We start from the raw sequence: 16,022 nt of genomic DNA on the forward strand, positions 1-16,022 counted from the left end.
ATATTACAAAAGCTAGGGGTGTATGGAACAAAGTGGGTAAAAAAGTTGTTTTACAAGATCCCTGTTGCTGTTGTGTCAACCGGTATAAAGTATGATACATTTGTGATAGGGTCCGATGAAGATATGCAGCGCTTGTTTCATTACAGGCAAAGTTTTCTGAAAGTAGAATACACGAGTTGTTTGCCAAGTTGGAACATAGTGTCGACAGCTCTGGACATTAGTGCCGAATCCTTAGTCGACTATGCTAGGGGGTGCCTCAACCTCGATGCATGTGGTTGCACCTGCTTGTCTGTTGGTTGATCCTCCATCTATTGCAGTTGGGATGGCAACTTCACCTCGTCTGAGTCCTAATTTTGTAGTTGAGGCTGGACCGGATCGAGTTGAAAATGCGATGCGAGAGGATGATTCGGACGAAGAGCCCGTTGACATTGTTGGGGACAGTGACGAGGATACTCGGAGCAATCCACCTACACACCATAGCCCATCGAGTTCCGACACACAACAACATCCTCCACATTTCTCAACCTTAAACTTGGAATACATCGGCCAACAGTCGAACGTCGATGCTACCTTTGGGAGTCAGGGACTGCATGATGCAATCGCTCTTACGGAATTTTAGATTGGCCAATCTTTCCAAAGTAAGGAAGAAGCTGTGTGAGCGTAAAGGATTATAGCATCCGGTGTGGAGTTGAGTATAGGGTGACAGAGTCAGACCATCTTTAATACCATGGGAGACACAAGGAGTTCAGAAAAAGTTGTATGTGGTTGATTTGTATCACACTTCGACAATGAAAGAGCACTTGGGAGGTGAGGAGGTACAACGGACCTCACACTTGCTTGGCCACCTCGATTTCAAAAGATTACCGGTAGCTTGATTATCATATCATTTGTGCGAGGATCTTTTCGTTGGTTAGAATTGATACTGCGATTACAACAAAGGTATTGCAGCAAGCTATTGAAGCAACCTATGGATTCAGGCCTAGCTACAGGAAGGTCTGGATGGAGAAGCGGAAGACAGTAGCGCAGATATACAGAGATTGGATCCTTGGGGTGCAATCCACCATCTAGGGAACCATTGCTCTGTTGAATACCTCTTCGATTAGAGTTGGTGATAAGGTTAATGAATCAATCGTGTATTTTCATCATTTTTTTTTGGACCTTTCCTCCTTGTATTGAGGCTTTTCGACATTGTAAGCTGCTGGTTAGCATCAATAGTACTCACTTGTATGGCAAGTATGGAGGTACTTTGCTCCTAGCTATCGCGTAAGATGGAAACTCAAATATCTTTCCCATTGTGTTTACACTTGTGGAAGGGAAAATACAAAGTCCTGGGCCTTTTTCTTTACCAACCTGAGAAGATATATGACTCCACAAGAAGGTATTCTGGTGATATCTGACAAGCACCTTGGTATCAAGGTTGCACTAGAGGCACCTGATAGTGGTTGGCTACCTCCTCATGCATATCAAGCATTTTGCATTCGTCATGTTGCGGCCAATTTCTCCCTCGGTTTCAAGGGGCAAGATGCAAAGAGGCTACTTGTGAGTGCTGCTTATGTGAAGACTGAGACAGAGTTTGACTATTGATTTGATATTATGAGAACTAAAAATCCGATCATGTGTGATTGGACAAACAGAATGGAGTACGATAAGTGGACCCAGCACAAGGATAGTGGCAGACGCTTTGGACACATGACGACCAATATATATGAGTGTGTTAACTCTATTTTGAAGGGCACAAGGAATCCACCATTCTAAGTACTCCATGGACGGGCCTGGATCAGCCACTCTCTCGATATTCAGGACGAAATCAATTCTGTTACCCCAATATAGATGCCATGTCTGAAAATCAGAGGGGAATCACCTATCTCCCCTTCCTCTACTGTCCTTAACATGAAGTCAGTCTATGTTTAGAGTAGGCTCAGGTACATGTTGCATATCGCCAAACTATGGGACCATCCTATCAACTTGATGTCACTCAATGACGACAAAATATATCAAGTTGCTGACCGCCCGCCACAACCGACAGTGCTCCTCTGTAAGTATTCCTGGATGAACCACGGCAAGTACGTCAAGGACGGCATAAGGCTCTCACACAATCTGAAAAGGGCAACAAATTCGTATGCTAGAATATTATGTACAATGAGGTCGATGAACCACTAATGAAACAACCAACCACACACAATAAACTTACATCTCGACCATCCAATCAATCTAATGCAAGGCGATATTGGATAACTCTTTGCTCCTTCCCATGTGGTGGTAAGTAGGCTGCCCACCTGTAGGATAGTAAGTGTTAAGATCATTATTTAACACGAGACCTAACAGGTTAAATACTTGAAATAAATAAACGGAAAAGAAAAATCATCAGACCCTTGCTGCCTCAGAGTGAAAAACCGCTATAAGATCCAACTCTGTAGCAGTTAAAGAGGACTGGCCAAGTTGGTAACAATTCTGTTGGCCACCCGACACATGCATCGATATAACCATGTCAATGTGGCGGAACTTCAACTATAACTACCCATTTCGTCAAGCTTTGCCACAAATGACAACCACTAAATATGAACATGATTCACACTCTTATCACCAAATAGTTAAGTGAATAGCAGCTTCATGATATAGGCACGTGCAAATATGCGAACAGTATTCTCACTTACTTCGGCTAGTAGCACCTTAAACTTCTCATGAAACCATGTGAAGTAAATTATCATCTGTTTAACTTTATTTGATGATGATAGATATGTGATTGATATTCGAGCTTTCAACCATTATATAATTTAATCTTTATTACTTCATTTATTTCATGGTAACTGTCTTTTATTTTTATATTTTTACAAATTAAGTATCACTATCTAATTTCAGGAAGCTCTTAATTAATTTTTACTTATCATATGCCCTCTGTTATTGAATAAAAAGAAAAAAGAATTAGGGTGAAGATAATTAAAGGTAAAACCTTTTTGTTTTCTTTTCTTTCCCAGGAAGCATGTGGAAATAATTGTTAACGATAATAATTATCTGGAAAAAAGAAAAAAAAAACGTATATGAAATGAAGCCTCCACGGGAAACAGACGAAACACAAGGAAATGTGAATATCAGTTGTTACCATCACTGAGTTGGACTCTACCAATTATTTTTGTTTTGTTTCCCTTTTTTCTTTAATTAGTATTTTATGCAATCCAGTAAGCAATACCAAATTAGTACCAATAGATGTTCTTTTTGACTTTTTCACCTTATTATAGTATTAAGCATATATGAGTAATTTCTGCCCTTTTATATCTTGAATAATTTACTTATTATAGTGTAGTAAAATAAAATCACAACCTACATTTATTTATTATTATTATTATTATTATTATTATTATTATTATTATTATTATTATTATTATTATTATTATTTTGGGAAAATATAGTGAGTACAACTAAGTATATGTTTGGTTTAATAAATTTTATAATAAAATCGAAATAAAACGTAAAAATATTTTTAAATTTTTTTGTCAAATTTTGAGGAAAAAAATATACTTAATTTGTATCTTTTCGATTATGGATTTAATGTTAGCAAGAAAAAAAATGTAGTATAATAATTATTATTTGTTCGGTTGATAAGTCATAACATATTCGATATGCTATATGCCCTATATGCAATTTTCAAACTTATTTTTATATAAATATGAATAAATATTAAAAATAATTAATAAACGGAAGAAGCCTTCGCCAGATAAGTACGGGCAAAAAGTAGAAAGCAACTGCAGATATAGCACTGAGCTCCACCATTGATTTGTTTATAATTTCTTTCTCAATTTTTCTTTAATTTTTGAATTCCGTGGTAAGAGGGGAACTTAAGATCTAGAGAAGAAGATTGAGATTCCACCGAATCATATCGACAATTCCAATTATAACATATTTCATCAAAGAGATTATTTTAGTAACTAAAATTGTACGCCATTAATTAATTAGTTTATTCTTTAAAACTTGAAAATTTTATTATTTATTTAATTTCTGAAATTATATAATATGCTTCAATATTAGCGCTCTCCTTTTTTGCGGTATCATTCATAATTTCACAAAGAGGAAGAATGGAAAAATAATAATGTGTGTGAATAATAAATTAAAAGAAAAGATAATTAAAAATTAAAAATTAGTTTTTTAATTAGTTATTTAAGTTTAAAATTTAAAATTTTAAAAATTAAATTTAACAATTACGGATATTCACACTATCTACTGTTATATTCAATTTTATCATAAACTTTCAATTTTTGTTTCACTCCCACAATTCGTTACTGTCCTCTAGGCCCCGGAGACCGTGTCGATGCCGTCGCACCCACATACCATACCACCGCTGCCCATCCGTAGTCCTTGAAGTCGCAACGTAAATAGCAACCCAAAACTTGCCGCTGCCAGCCAGGCCCTAAAGATCGTGCAGACGCCGTCGGACCCAGACGCCAGACCATCGCTGTCCCTCTGCAGTCTTTGCATTAGTCGCAACGTGAACAGCAATTCGTATATTTTTCATAATCGTGGATGGAGTCCTTTATGGGTGATGTAATTTTTCATCTCCATCCTCATTAAGCAATGATATTTTTACTCTTTTAGATGGTAACCTTATCAATTTATGCATTGGAGAAGGTCAACAATTCAACATGAAAAGCAGTGGAAGTTTTATTTTTTGGTAGCGGATGGTTAATTTTATATGTGTATGGTTATTTTTTTAGTTTTGGTGTGTGTGTTTTAGTGAAGCTACTTTAATGATAGGATAGTCATTTTAGTAGGTATTTAGATGATTATTTTAATTTTTATGTGGATGATTATTTTAATTGGATTGGGTTTAATTATATATAATTAAATTATATTGGATGTTCAATTCATTAGATATGTGGATGATTGTTTTTATCCTTACGTGGATGGTTATTTTCACTAGGAGTGAGAGACGTCGGTAGCGGCGTATGGCAAGCCAAACAGCGACGGTGAAATAGGATGATTATTGATGAAGGTGGAGGTGACAGTCGGTTGAAAAAAAAAAGAGAATATTAGAGTAAAATATTTTGGTAAATTAAGATTTGGGATGATTATTTTTTTGAAATAATTGAGTAAATTTTTTTTATTTAAGTAATTTGTTGAGTATTTTTTATTTTTTATATGTATTGAACTAAATTTGCAGCCTATTATTCACGTTATTTAAATTCTTCGTTGTCTCTAGCCAAATTCAAAATAAATTAAATAAAGCACAATATAATAGTATAACAAGATCTTCAGTGTATAATTTTGGAATGGTTGAAAAATTGAAATAACAAAACCAAATTATAGTTATTTGTTGGGTCATTTTTCACTAGAGAATAAGAAATTTATTACATAACAAAAATTGAATCTTTAAAATTTTTTTATCATACAAATTTTAATATTATATTATAATTTATTTATTTTAAAATTTAAATAAAAATATATAAACAATTATATATCTAAAAAACAGAATAACATTAGATATATTATTACTTAAATTAAGGATAAGATAGCTTATATCCATGTATGAAAAAGGGGATGGATAAAAAAGCTATGAAATAATTAAGGTGTTTGCTATGGTATGATGATAAATTCATACGTACCGATACAATAAAAATGTGGACAAATTAAAACAAAACATGTGGATTATATTTTCCACGTCAATAATTAATTTTTCCTTTTTAAATATAAATTATATCAATACTTTTACTAAATTACCCTTATACTTTAATAAAAATAAAAAATAAATTTTACTTAATTTTAATGAAAAGACTTAAATATCCTTTTCTTTTCTATTGGACACCTTTTAATTTAATCAAAATTCAATTAACTTTAATTTATAATTTTATATCTGAATCAATTTAAAAATCAAAACCAAAATACATTTCATTATTCATATACATTACAAAATTACTTTGTTTTTAATGAACCCTAATCTAATTTCTCCTTCCCTATTCATGCCCAAAAAAAAAATCTAAAGAGTAACCTCACCCCTAATTCCCTATCGGACAGCCGCATTCTATCATCATCCTCTCCCTTTCTCGTAGCCGCGCCTCCTCTCCATCGGTCTTCACGCATAGCAGCACGCATCAGCAGCCGCTAGCCGTTCTCCGCCTTTCTCCTCTTCTTCTGGACAAAGAAGAAAAAAAACCCAGTTCCTCCAGCAAAGACTTTTTCTGACGGCACCGTCGACTCCATCGCCACTGCAGCTCACGGCACCACTCTCGTCGTGTACTTGCATTTCTTTGCCAACATCATCCAGGTTCCTCAGCAAAAACTTTTTTCCTGTTAATTTATCAAATAATTTCTCACATTCTTTGTGCAACCTCTGCAAAATATTGAATTGCAAGATAATTTCTCATTCTCATGTTAAGAACGACATTATTAATACTGACACTCGTGAAGCCGGTTCATCTATTTAGCATCAGCAATTGCAATTGTATAATACAATTGCTCTATGTATTTGCCATATTTTCTCTCTCAAATAATTGGTATTGCAGTGATCGATTTTTGCCAGACAAAGCTATAGATCCTATTGATGAAGCTGGTTCACATGTTCAACTGCAACATGCACATTACAATGAGAATTAAATGGACCAACCTAGTGTTTGTAGAAAAAAGTCATTTAGAGAAGCCAATTGTTGTAATATTGGAAAATTAAATAAGAGTGAATGCTGCATAAATGTTTAACAAAGCTTTTGGTTGTACTTTGCAAGTTGTAATTGGATGTGGATCTCCCCTGTTTTCTTCCTTTGAGAAAATAGAGAGTTCTTTTATGAGTGAAACAATGTTTCAATACGAAACTGGTTGGCCCTTATAAACTGTTTTTTCTATCTTTGTAACAGCAATATCTACCAGCTGATCTACATTTGTTTGTCCAGTCTAGTTTATTGCAGTGAATAACTGTACACTGTAGTATAGTGGACTGAAAGTGGAGTAGGTGTATATCCCTTTATTTATATTATTTTATTTTCTTAGTCCTGAATATGTTTCTTGATTTATTGATTATTCTGGAAAATAAGTAATGGCTACTCAGGCTGAACACATTTGGTTGAAACAACATATTTTTCATGTTATATGAAAATGTGAGCAGGTCTAGTAATCTTATATCATATTCTAACCCTCTATTATCATAACTTAATTTTATTTATCCTTTCAGAAACTCAAAACTCAAGGCAATTCCCAACTTGCTTAATGATCTCCAGATTATATACAAGCTGGAATTGAAAACAGAAGTCAAAGATGATATGCTAGATTCTTCAAAGGAAGAATCACAGGAAAATAGTGATGGTCACCAATCATCACAGGAAGTCTTGCCAGTATTTAATCAGGATCTAAATTGCCGTCCTTTGGATGAAAACACAACTGAGTTGATCGACAATAAGACAAATGTTGAAAGCTTACCAGGTTCACAGTCAGTCTTCTCTTAATCCAATAGTGATAGGCATAATTGTTTAGCATAATTCACTCGATATGGATAAAAGTTATAGTGCAGGAGATATGTTAGCCAGATGATCTCTGCTTGCCCAGCCTATGCTAAATCCTCCGTCTCATTTCTGAAGATTCCAACTGTAGAGTTAATCATCTCATTTGATTAGATGAATGGTTGCAGGTTTTGGAGCAAAGAAAAGAAGGGCTCAAAGCGACCACATAGCGAAAATTGCTTTACCAGATTTGGTCGAGTATTTTGATGTGCCAATTGTAGAAGCTTTAAGAAATCTGAATATTGGGCTTACAGTTCTCAAGAAAAAGTGCAGATGGTGAAGATGGCATGGTGATTAAGATGGATGGAGAGCTATGGCAATCTCTAGAGTCTTGTTTTGTTTCCATTATTCTTGCATTGTCGTCTGCAGATCAGGCAGAGGTTTTAACTGAATGGTTGGAAAATGAGTGTATTCAGGGACGGATCTAAGCAAGACAATGAGGGGGCACTTGCCCCCACGGTGTTTTTAATTTTTGTTTTAAAGAATATAGTAATATATAATATGCCCCCATTTTAAATTTTAAATGACCCCACTACAAATAAAATAAATTCAATTAGTTAAAGTTTTAAATTTATTTTTTTATTATTTTAACTATTATTTAATCTAATTAAATTTAATTATTGTACCGTCACTTCTTTATTCTCTTATACCCTCTTCTTATTTTTATATTTTCAACATTCTTTTTCTATTCCTTGTCTAATGGTCATCTTCTCTTCATCAAAAAGTAAATTTTAAATTCTCCAATTATTTTATATAGCTCCCCATGACTCTATATATCTTTCAATTTCATTATTTCTCTTTTGATATTTTCAATTGCAATTTTTAATTCAAACAATTATAGTTTAGGTATTAATCTAATATTTTATTTTTTCGTGACTTTATATATTTTATTTTATTCTCGATTTATTCATCCTTATTACTTATTTTTTATCTTTTGTTCTATTTTTTTAATCAAATTAGTCCCTGGAAGATAAACTGTTAGTCAAATTAGTCCTTCCGTCAATTGGATGATGACGTGTCATGTTAAGTGCCACGTGGCACGCCACGTGACAGGTCAGTGACCTTGACATATAAAAAAGTTTTTTATTAGTCAAAATAGTCCTTGAAAGTCCAGACGTAAGTCATTTTCATCTCTCAAATTTTAAAATTAGTCAAACTAGTCCTTATATAATTTTTTATGATATTAAATTTATAATATTTTTTATACTACTAATTTTAATATTATTTTTTAAACCTTAATAAACAAAATTCTCTTTACATAAAATAATATATTTTTGCCCCACTCCTAAAATTTTCTAGATCCGTCACTGAGTGTATTCGGTATCCGGACCTAACTGAGGCATTTGAAGTACGGTACTACAGGTCTAAAGTAGCTAAGAAAAGATTGTCATTGCTAAGGAATAATTATGCCATGACCAACTCCATTTGAAAATTTTACAGATTCGGTTTCTTTCTAATTAACTACTTAGAACTGCTTATCCAAAAATTTCTATCCTAGTCAAGTCAAGGCATTTAGAAGAGAATATGAACTTTTTTTTTTTCGGCTTCTGAATGGAAAATTTGGTAGAATCCATCTAAATCTGATCATCTCCATTCACTACAACAGTCAATATAAATTATATTGTAAATTTTGTAAAACGTTGTTAGTTTTAACTATAAAATGCAGAAAATATATTATGAGATGATTGATTCAAAGAGTAAATAAAATCTCTATGCATGATGATAGTTGACTAGTCTCACTTGGTATGTTCTAATTACAATGAAGCCTCTTTATTTTCCAACAACTGCAGTACTTTATAGTATTGTTTATCTCTTTGCTTTTTCTCCGTTTATAAGTATACTCCCATAACCTCTTATTTTAAGTTAGATTGTTGTTCCTCTAATACAAAGTGTATTAGAAAAGAATCGTGGTTGACAATATAAATATTTATTCTTGTCTTTCAAGTAACTATTAATTTATCTCACAAGCAAACATATTGGATCTACTATGAAAACTGAATTGAAACCAGTCTTTCGGTCTTTCCTAGAGTTTCTTCAACCATCAATATTAGTTATTAAAATTTAAAATTTAAAATTTAATATAAAAATATTTTTGTTGGCAAAATATAAAAAAAAAAACAAATTTTATTAGTCATGTCATTACTCTTTTCTTATTGTGAAGCAAAAAAAAAAAAATCTTTTCAAAATATTTGTTGTAAAAACTATTACATAAAGTAATGTTGATTTAAATATGTCGTTCCATGAATTTTTGTATATTGTGAACTACAAAAGTTTTATTCCACATTTAATTATAACCACTCATAGTCAACAAAAAAAATTATAATGACTCATGTATCTTTTTTAATTATAACTTCTCTTTTGTCATTACTATTTTGAGATAAGAGAACTGTTAGTTATTTTTTAATCAAATAATTTAAAAAAATAGGATTTTATATTTTTTTTCCTTCTCCTTTTCTTCTTTATTTCTCCTCTTCTTTTGTTGTTTTTTCTTTTTTCTTTTTTTTTGCCCTTACTTCTTGTTAGGGGTGGTAAAACGGATCGAGCCCGTTGGGCCGATCTGCTAAACCCGCTAAAAAAGGCGGGTCGGGCTAGGATTTGGAGCTCGCCAAATTAAAAAAATCCGCCAAACCCATACCGCCAAATTGGCGGACGGGCCGGTTCGCCGGGCTGAAAATTTTTATTTTTATTTTTTTTATTAAATAAAATAGTGATTACTATTATAAAATTAATAATTATAGAATTTTTAAACACTTTTTTTTTCATTTTTTGTTTTTATTGCTATTAAAAAAATACTTTTTGAAAGACATAATTAGAATTTGACTTAAAAAAAATATTTGTTCACCTTCAATTAGTATGGAAAATCACTCTTCCTCTTTAATAGATATATAAGAATTTCTCTTTACTTCAAGTTATATATATAAAGTTAACCATACTACATATATATATTAAAATCCAATCACTCATATGAACTACGAATATGAAAGATAGAATATACATTGAAAATGTATGAAGTACATGTCACATACCCACACTTTCCATTAGAAATTTAGATTTTATGGAATCGGAAAATATATTTGTGTAAATATGAAAATTAATTATTCTTGAAGACTCAAACCCTAGCAAAGTCTTGAATAATTGTTTGCCATTTTGGATCCGTGGTCGAGTACTGCAAAAGTACAATCACTACATGGGAGGATGGGATTATGGGATTATGGGAACAAGCACGGTGGAGGTGTTTTCCAATAGGCTAGGGACATTTCAGTAATTTTATGTGATAATTGAAAATTGTTATATTGATGCCGTTTGATATTAGGAGCATCAAAAGTGTAGTGTTATATTTTTCGAAGAATAAAAATGATGAATAGATAAATATTCACTTTTATAAATAGTACTAGACATTTTTAAGAGAATATGTTATTTTATTTTTATTAATTTTTTAAAATAAATTATGCACACCATTCTTCATTTTCTTCACCCAAACATCTCCATCATAGAATTATTTTTCTTTTTTGGTGGTAGAATTTTTTTTTTTCCACATTTCCCATTCGCCAATGATTATTCCTACTTGTTTAAACAGACTAGTGAGTTAACCATTAAACCAACCCAACTTAGCTAGAATTGTTCCCTTTTTTTATTCTGATCAAAAGTGTAATTTTAAAATCAAGAGGAATGTACGTAAACTTTTATTAGAAGCATATCTTGAGACTAGCAAGCCCAATGGATAATTAATTAGTACATAGTCCAATTCAGTCTAAGATCACAGACATAGTCCAGTCCAATACATCTCCAAATGAAAAAGTTCCCATATTTCAAATTTTGGTTCCTCATAAAAAATAAAACAATTGAGTACCAAAAAACAAAACACTTGTAGAGACGCACTACAAAATTTTCCAAGAGAGCAGCGGCATCACCCTAGATCCCCCCAAAAGAAAAAGAAGAAAAAAAAGAAAAGAAAAGATAAAGGAGCAGTGGCAACAACGTCAATCAAAATATTTCATCTATCTGCCTTGGTAGCACTCACCTTTTTATTTATTAGTTATTGGCTATTACCTTGCTTTCAGTATCCGAAGTGCCAAGAAGTGGCATTTAGTAATATCAATTTAACCCAGACTGTGTACAGATATAACATAACAGCTCATCTAGGTATCTATAACATTGATAAAGCAATGTAGTTAATATAGCTAATGTCAAACAATCAATAAAAGACTTGAAACTAGTTTTCTCCTTCTATAGCTTGCATACAAACACATATGATGCTTCATTAGTTTATGACAAAAATGCAACAATAACCTGAGTTCAGAAACCTGCCTGGACAACAAATAACAATACAAAAATTTACTCTCAAACCTTGAGAGAGCTTCCAAATTTGATTTTATGCATGCTGGTAATGGTGCAACTTGTACAATAACACCTTTCCTGCAGAGTTTCCTACAGCCATGAAACCACCACCTGGACTAAAATCAAGACAGCGGGGGTAACTCAGGCTTGCATTCGGCGGCGGCCAGTTGGAAAACACAGTATATGACGGGATATGTATCAATTTCAAACTGCTCTTTTTCATGCCTGAACAGATTGCTAATATTTGAGAGTCGTGATTGAATTTCATAAAATCTACTTTAGTGGTCAAATTCTCAATGGTCTTGATAGGCTTCCTCTTGCCCCCGAGGAATTCCTCTCTATTGTAAATATTCACAATTCCGCTGTCTGAACCAGCTGCGAAAAGTTTTCCACCTGGAGAAGTACTAAGAGCTGTGCTGTTTATGCAGCCTTCATCTACGCCTTTATGCATGCAAGTCATTGTTCTCAGATCCCAGTGGTAAACCTGGCCATCACCGCCACCGCTCAACAACTGCTGTCCATCTTCTGCAAAAGCTAAGGATCGAACTGTTCCATTCATCTTTAAGGTACTAACCAATTGCTTTGTTTTTGACGAAACTAATAAAATGTAACCCTCATTACCCACAAAAGCTACTAATTTAGAATCAGGCGAGACCTCGAAATTTTCCAAACTTTTCTCTTCCCTACCAACTAAAGGACCTACTTTATCAACCTTAGCCTTAACCAAATCAAAACTATAGAAAAACTTTCGTCTTCCCGATAAGATAACCTGAGATCCATCTGGCAAGAAAGCAGCTTTCCGAATGGGGCAATCTTCAAGGAAGATGCTTTGAATCTTGGTGTTACGTTTGCCATCAATTTGAAAAAATCTAAGCTTTCTGTCCAATCCTGTAGCAAGAAGGAGCTGAGCATTTCTATGGAACTGAACAGAATTTATTGGGCCATTAGATGGATCCTGTATATTAGCATCAACTAGCTTTGAGTATTCAACATGTCCGGGCAGTAGTTTCGAGCTACTCTTCACAACCAGGTCTTCATTTGTTCTCAGAATATCATCCACATCCTTGTTACCTTGGTTCAATGCAGCTTCATTTTCTTCATCTGACTCATCATCAGAAGATCTATCTATTTTGGACCTCGAATCAATCTGTGCCCAATCAGTTCCTGGGTTCAGCTTTACATGCTGAGCCCTCAATCTTGACACATACTCTGAACCAGAAATCAAATCCTCATCCTCTTCCTTCCTCAACTTCCTTAACCTGTTAACATTTGCTATGTTAATAGTGGCCTTTTCTTCTTCATCATCCACCCACACAGGTTTTCTCTGCACGGCAGCCCTATCATCATCACTTTCCTCTGAAATGTCAGCATCTTCCTCATAAACAGAAAGCACATTATTTGCAGAACGGTCAGTAAAAAACAAATCCGAGCTCTTTTTATCCCCAATTTCTACTTCATTATCCTCCTTTCCAAATTCAACAGGGGAATACAGAGAGCCAAACAAAAAGCTTTCCAGCTTTTTCATTTCTCTCACTTGTTGCATTTCTGACTGTTCTCGCTTCCTCTTCTTTGCCTTCAGAGCTTCATCATCAGAATCTTTCCCATCCTCAACCTCTTCATGATTGAGAGGTTCTTTGATGTCCTCCACCCTTTGGGTCTTCCTAGCTTTAGTGCGAGCATTTTGAGATATCAGACTCATATCTCACAAGCAACTCTGCAACATAAATGAGGTAAAACTGTTGGTGCAATCAATTTAACAGATGTTACAAAGAGATATATAACACAAGAAACATCCGATTTCATGCAAGGATCATGAAGGTTCCAAGATGGCAAAAAATAATGAGCAACAAACCACAACTCTAAATGACAGAATTGAAATCAAACAACTTAATACGCATACATCATCAAATAATAATGTCAGCGCTTATAGGATTATGAAATCATAAGAGTACTGTGAAAATTAAGAAACATACAACATACAATAAAATTAGCTTTTCGGACATGAGAAGGGAGGGGGACCACGGTAAGTGCACTGCCTAAAGTGCTAAGAATGCGGGTTCCCTAACAACCTCAATCAATTGTGCTTCGGAATTCAATAACACCAACTGCCAAGTTTGTTTCATGTCATTCGAATTCTAAAAGCATGGAATAGAGCACTTTGGCTCTGATGTACAGTGCACAAACAAATGCATATAAATCTAAAATGACAAATTACGCATAACAATCTCTAATTTGCTCTTTACTAACTTCATCTGTTGAATAATTACAACAATAAAATGATATAAACTCAAGCCTTAAAGAAATAAAATTTAATTTACATCAAATTCAAGCTACTACTACTTCCTACTTAATAACACGAACAAGAACAAGAACAACATTATCCACGAGATTCACCCTAACAGCAAAAATGGTGATATGAATAAGCCAGAACAAGCCAGTAACAGAGTTAATCAATAGAAATTAATCTTCAATCAATAAGCCAGTAACAGAGTTAATCAATCAAGAGCAGGCCAGAACAAGCCAGAGTAATGAGCAAAGCCAATCAACTAAGAACAAGCACTAAGCACTAACAGAGCATTCAATCTCAAGCACAAAGTAAAAAAAGAAAACAGCAACGCATCAGTTAATCAATAATCATCAAGCAATGAAAACAAAAACACTAGAAACGACTATCACTGGCCATCGATGAACAAGCACGAAGAGGGTTTGATTTCTGAACAGACGATAAAAAAAACACGAAGAACAAGCCACTAGCAGTGAGTATTGACCTTCGACGGACGACGGAGAGCTGTTGAGCGCGCGGACGACGGCGACCAGGCGATTCGTGAGAGCGAACAGGGGATGGAGAGCGAACAGGGGTTGGTGAGATCGAAGTAGCGAACGCCGATAGCACGAAGATGGAAGTTCTTGAGTGCAACGGAGGCGGCAGCAGCAGTTTCTCACTCCGACAGACGGGGGTTTGCTTTCTTTGGTGGAGCTAGCTAGGGCATTTGCTGAAGGAAAGAGTTGGAGAAAGGAAGGGGGGTGGGGGGACAAACGCGTGCAATTCCATTTCTTTCAACGAAGGAAGGAAACGGGGTCGTTTCTTATAAACCGGCCGGTTTTCGGCCGGTTTAGCAGTTCGTATCCGGTTTTAAAATAGCAATTTCTGTTAGTAAACCGAACCGTTTGAGCTGCCGATTCACGGTCGGACCGGTTCGATCGGCCGGTCCGATCCGGTTTTTAGAACATTGGTGATATCCTTTTCTTGGGTAAAGTACTAAATTGGTCCTCTAGGTTTGGGCGTAATTCTGTTTTGGTCCTTAAGGTTTAAAGTGTTCTATTTGAATCCAAAAAGGTTTCATTTAGCATCAATTTAGTCCCATAGTGAGGTCAAAATTAAATAATTAACAAAATGTTCTACATAACAACAGTTCAAGAATAAAATCGATAATTTGGAGAACAAGTACGACATAACAACAGTTCAAGAATAAAATCGATAATTTAGAGAACAAGTACAAGCTCCAGAGCACAAAATCAACCATTGATGTATCAATACATTTATTTATCATTTTCTTTAGTTTTATAGAAAATATTTTATTTATATTATAAAAAAATAATAAATAAATGTATTGATGTATTATGCTTCTGGAACTTGTACTTGTTCTCCAAATTATCGATTTTGTTCTTGTACGGTTGTTATGTAGGATATTTTGTTAATTATTTAATTTTAACCTCACTGTAGGACTAAATTGATGCTAAATAAAACTTTTTTGGATTCAAATAGAACACTTTAAATCTTAACAACCAAAACAGAATTACATCCAAACCTAGAGACCAATTTAATACTTTACCCTCCTTTTCTTTTCGTGACACTGATTCATTTTATTTTTTTCAGAGAGACTGTTGGATTGTTCAATGCATCCCTCAAAAAGTGTCAAAAGATTAGATGGAACGAGAATTAGGACACAAAAGCAGAACAAGATAATCACTAGAGACGAGTACAGAATCCAATAACAGACCAAAAATAAAACGAGTAATAGAATATTGGAACTCACTATTGGCAGCTATAGAGAGAGAGCACCTAATTTGATGCTTGGTCGAGGGGAGTTCAGCCACCGTGGTTTCCGCCGGCGCGAAACGTGAAGGCAGAAACGGCAATGAGACGAGATTATTGAAGCGATGGATTTCGTGAACGAAGGATGAGGATGGCGCGTGTGAGAATGTGAG

General features: G+C 34.2%; 2 protein-coding genes across 5 annotated transcripts; one reads left to right on the plus strand and one right to left on the minus strand.

Annotated features, from left to right (window-relative positions):
* Positions 4,516-7,755, plus strand: LOC110269293 (protein RKD5-like). The gene is made up of 4 exons (XM_021117031.1): positions 4,516-4,536; positions 6,837-6,862; positions 7,151-7,398; positions 7,604-7,755. Exons 1-4 carry the CDS (start codon positions 4,516-4,518, stop codon positions 7,753-7,755), a joined length of 447 nt encoding a protein of 148 aa, XP_020972690.1.
* On the minus strand, positions 11,599-16,016 carry LOC107625828 (U3 small nucleolar RNA-associated protein 18 homolog). 4 transcript variants are annotated; one of them, XM_016328550.2, is made up of 2 exons: positions 15,877-16,016; positions 11,599-13,527 (listed from the first exon to the last, which is right to left on the minus strand). In XM_016328550.2, exon 2 carries the CDS (start codon positions 13,510-13,512, stop codon positions 11,848-11,850), a length of 1,665 nt encoding a protein of 554 aa, XP_016184036.1. In that variant the 5' UTR covers positions 13,513-13,527; positions 15,877-16,016; the 3' UTR covers positions 11,599-11,847. The 4 variants fall into 4 exon arrangements, with proteins under 4 accessions (XP_016184036.1, XP_016184037.1, XP_016184039.1 ...); XM_016328551.2 differs by having other exon boundaries at positions 11,599-13,549; XM_016328553.2 differs by having other exon boundaries at positions 15,851-16,016.

This window comes from Arachis ipaensis, chromosome B02, assembly GCF_000816755.2.
Source record: "Arachis ipaensis cultivar K30076 chromosome B02, Araip1.1, whole genome shotgun sequence".
Classification (NCBI taxonomy): Eukaryota; Viridiplantae; Streptophyta; class Magnoliopsida; order Fabales; family Fabaceae; genus Arachis; species Arachis ipaensis.

Coding starts and splice junctions, on each gene's coding strand:
- LOC107625828 (XM_016328550.2), bottom strand. CDS start 13,512: ATGAGTCTGATATCTCAAAATGCTCGCACTAAAGCTAGGAAGACCCAA.
- LOC110269293 (XM_021117031.1), top strand. CDS start 4,516: ATGGAGTCCTTTATGGGTGAT. Junction 6,863..7,150: donor CTACCAGCTGATCTACATTT/GTTTGTCCAGTC, acceptor TTATCCTTTCAG/AAACTCAAAACTCAAGGCAA. Junction 7,399..7,603: donor AAATGTTGAAAGCTTACCAG/GTTCACAGTCAG, acceptor GAATGGTTGCAG/GTTTTGGAGCAAAGAAAAGA.